The 3,893-nt window shown below is 38.4% G+C and overlaps 1 protein-coding gene across 1 annotated transcript; it reads right to left on the bottom strand.

Annotated features, from left to right (window-relative positions):
- On the bottom strand, nt 1-3,893 carry LOC132190452 (uncharacterized). Its single transcript, XM_059605443.1, has 4 exons — nt 3,783-3,893; nt 608-711; nt 356-500; nt 1-256 (listed from the first exon to the last, which is right to left on the bottom strand). Exons 1-4 carry the CDS (start codon nt 3,799-3,801, stop codon nt 222-224), a joined length of 303 nt encoding a protein of 100 aa, XP_059461426.1. The 5' UTR covers nt 3,802-3,893; the 3' UTR covers nt 1-221.

Below are 3,893 nucleotides of genomic sequence, written 5' to 3'. Positions count from 1 at the left end.
TGGGGAAGTGCAAACACCATCGTGGTTTATTAACGATTTTTGGTTTCCTTCCCTATACTCAGGTCACATGATAAATCTACGGACATCCACATTACATATTACACAATTTCAACTCCTTAAAACATTTTCTTTTTCTTTTTTGGTAAGTAATTCCTTACACATTTCCAAACATAGCATTAGAGACACAATATGGATAATGCACAATAGATACCTCTTGACACTCAGCCACAGCAAGAGCCGCATGCAGGTAAAGAACCTGGGAGTTTAGAAGAAGACATTTGTATGAAATAAAGGAGTGGGAAAGGGAAAAACACATTTACAAACGAAATAAACAAGGCGGACAATATAAACTTACTATGATCAATTCCACGAACATTGTCTAGTCCACGAGGCGGCCCACGTGGACCACCACCGTATGGTCCCCCTGGACCTCCTGGCCCACCACCATCCCATTTCTTGCCAGCGCCAGAGCCTTTTCTGTAAGCATCTGACTTCTCCATCTGAGGCATGCAACAATGAGAACTTAAGCTTCTAAATGCATAAGACCTCTTCGATAAACCAAGGTGGGGTAAATCATTAAAAAGTGAGGGAAAAATATCAGAATTACCGAAAACATAGTTGCAAAAAACACGCCAAAGAAGTTAACAATAGCCCAGAAGAAGTCTGTGATAGTCTTGAGCCGCCATATTGATCGCTTGGATTTCACAACGCCTGAACAAATAATAGAGAGAGATGATCAAAGGAACCGCAGTTCGTTATTTTGGCCTCATCAGGAATGTTTTCTATATCACCCAAAATTAACAATAAAGCTAGACATTTAAAATTTGGCGTTAGCACTTTCAGCATTCCAATCAACTATGGGAACAGAACTAGAAAGTAACGGAAGACACATTCCCCCCTCCCCCACAAAATAATAATAATAATAATAATAATACAAGAATTGAAATTCTAGAGACAAGGAAACGACCTGACATAACTGTAAAGACAAGACAAATTTTTGCAGGAAAAACTAAGACACTGCCTGAGAGAGAAAGAGCATCAACAAGAACAACTTTTTCAAAGAATAGTTCTTCTTTATTTGCGACATCATTTTTTAGGCTACAAATCCTCCTTTTAATTGCTTAGCCAGATAGCAATTTTGCCGACAGGTATATGGCATGGCAAGATTACCATATAGTATCATATTGACAAGTTTGAACTCCTTGTTTTAGAATAGCCTCATTCCTAAAATAGTAGCATGTATCGAGTATGCTAAAAATGAAATTCATCAAGGATTCATTCTCTGACTTTTTTTTTTGGGAGAGAGAAAGGGAGAACGAAAGGAGGAAAGCAAATATATCAAAATAAATAGTACTACGATAGCCTCAGTCCATGTCACTTGAAACTAACAACCCACTGCTAAGCATTCTGAATGTCAGGAAAATAAACACCTTGAGGAATCTTCTAGAGAGATCATAAGATAGCATGTTGGGATACCATTCAACCCAAACGCTTAAACCTATGAGTTTGAGCCCATTATGTTATTTTAGCCACTCACATCTATGACATCTTTCTAGCATGAAACTCAATCTTTCCACAATCACACTTGTATACTCAACAATCTCCCCCTCACGTCTGAGTCTACCATATTACAACACTCCCCCTCAAAATGAAGCTTTTTGTTGAACTTACAAGCAGTCCAAGATCACTGATGTCTTATTTGGGCTTGCTCTCGCCATGCACTTTTTAATTTATCCCTACTCCAAAACCCTTGTCTATGCCTACACCATGTACCTTTGCTTTTCCCACAAGGACCCTTGTCCATGCCCACACTATGCACATTTGCCCCTAATCTAGGGACCCTCGTCTATGCCCCCACTATGCAACTTTGCCCCTACTCTGGGAACCCTTGTCCATGCTCGCACTATGCATCGTTACCCTTACTTTAGGAACCCTCATCCATGCATGCACATGCACCTGTACTCCAATGACCCATGTCCATGCCTGTGCCATTCCGCTATCAACTCTGATATCACTTGTTGGAGATTTAACAGCTTGGAGAGTCTTCTAGTGAGAGAGTATAGTATGTTGAAACACCATTCAACCCAAAACTTAAACCTATAGTTTGAGCCCTCATATGTGCCCACAGCGTGCAGTGTGCACCACTGCCACAGATTTAAAAATATTCGTTCATGCTCACGCCATGCACATTTGTCCCTACTCCAAAGACTCACTCTAATTGCGAAAGGGACCACCATCATTGACTATATCACACACCACCATTGGCTCTAATTCCACCTTTTGGGAAGGTTAAAACTTTGAGGAGTCTTCTCGTGAGACCATTATGTAACATATTAGGATAGTTCTCAGCTCAAAGTTTAGTGAGATCATGATCAAACATATTCAGACATCACTTAACCCAAAAACTTAAATCTATGAGTTTGTGCCCAATTATATTACATTAACCACTCGTAGTTGTGATATCTTTCCATTGTGGGACTCAACCTTTTTTACACTTACACATGTATAATCAACATTGAAAGTTTCAATACATAAGTAACAACTAAACACTCTAATCAATCGTCACAGGCATCCTATCGTTGTGTAACATGAATGACAGTGTAGAAATATCCAGCATGTCAGTTACTTAAGTGAAGCATACAGCATGTCAGTTACTTAAGTGAAGCAGGTGACAAATGCAATAAAATATCGGGACCATAAAACAAATGCAATGCAGGAAAAATATAAAAGCACGATTTCTATCTAAATACTATTTAAATGGGCAATAACACGTGAAATAGGGAACCATTTAATAGCCTTTTAAAATTATATTTTAGGGACACGGACCACATGGTTGCTTCCATCAAGGCTAGAAAATCATTCATCAGAAAACAAGAGACCTTAACCAAACAACTTCAAAAAGAGAGAGAACAAATTCATATGAGACTAGACAAGCACACATAAACAGTAGGTTAGATATACAAGCTGCACCGAAGATCAAGGAAACGTAATGCACCAAAATCTAAACTATAAAGCTAAAATTTGGACAGAAAGCTTAATCTCAAATGGCTTCCCAATAAAAAAGAGAAGACATGGGTGACAGCAGTTTGATTGTCTTCATTCTCCTAACTTCCAGGATTTTCTTTATCTTTTTTTGTTTTCTGTTTAGGTGTCTCTCTTGTATACTTCATATATTCTTGAATTGGGCCCTTTCGATTACTTATCAAAAAAGAAGAAGAGAGAATACATGCATTGGTATGGGGCCTCCAAAACGCACTAGGAAAGAGCCATTCTTCTTATTCTTTTGTTAGAAAAAAAGGACTCCAAAGAAAATTGCAGGAATTTAGACGTTCTCAACCAACACAACTGAAGAAGGATGTTACCCTTTTCCCAAATAGAAATTGCATGGTAAAATTGTGAAAAGGAAAATAAGCCAGGTTCATCTCCGGCATCATACACAACCCCCAATCATAGTTAGAAAAGCCCTAATGAAATTATATTACATTGCAGATACATCTATTCAATTCATAATAGACTAGACAACGGCGCTTACTGTGATTAACCAAATCAAATACCGTTCCAAGGTGTAGCGATTCAAACCAGTCAATTCATCAAAGGCATAATCTACAGCAAACCGATAAATAAAAGCCCTAAATCCCCAAATTTTTTCAATAAGCGAATGAACGATTTGAGAAGCGAACGTGTAGAGCCTGATTTCTCATAATAATAATAATAATAATTAGAATTACAATTAAAGCACGAAATAATGATCAGAGGGAGGCAGAGGGGAACAGAGAGCTAACCTCGTTCAACGTAAGCCATCGGAGCAGAGAGCGATATTCCAGGGTCTTCCACAAACGAGACCGATCAATTTGGTCTTTTAATAAGATTTTGGTAATTTACCACGACGACCG

Source organism: Corylus avellana, chromosome ca1 (genome assembly GCF_901000735.1).
Source record: "Corylus avellana chromosome ca1, CavTom2PMs-1.0".
In the NCBI taxonomy this organism is placed as follows: domain Eukaryota; kingdom Viridiplantae; phylum Streptophyta; class Magnoliopsida; order Fagales; family Betulaceae; genus Corylus; species Corylus avellana.
Note: the sequence above shows the minus strand (reverse complement) of the source record. Positions and strands in the feature narration are given on the sequence as shown.

What these genes read in the sequence shown, in the direction of transcription:
- LOC132190452 (XM_059605443.1), bottom strand. An exon ending in TTTTTGCAACTATGTTTTCG is followed by an intron (nt 501 to 607) that starts GTAATTCTGATA and finishes TGCATGCCTCAG; the next exon opens with ATGGAGAAGTCAGATGCTTA. An exon ending in TGTTCGTGGAATTGATCATA is followed by an intron (nt 257 to 355) that starts GTAAGTTTATAT and finishes CTAAACTCCCAG; the next exon opens with GTTCTTTACCTGCATGCGGC.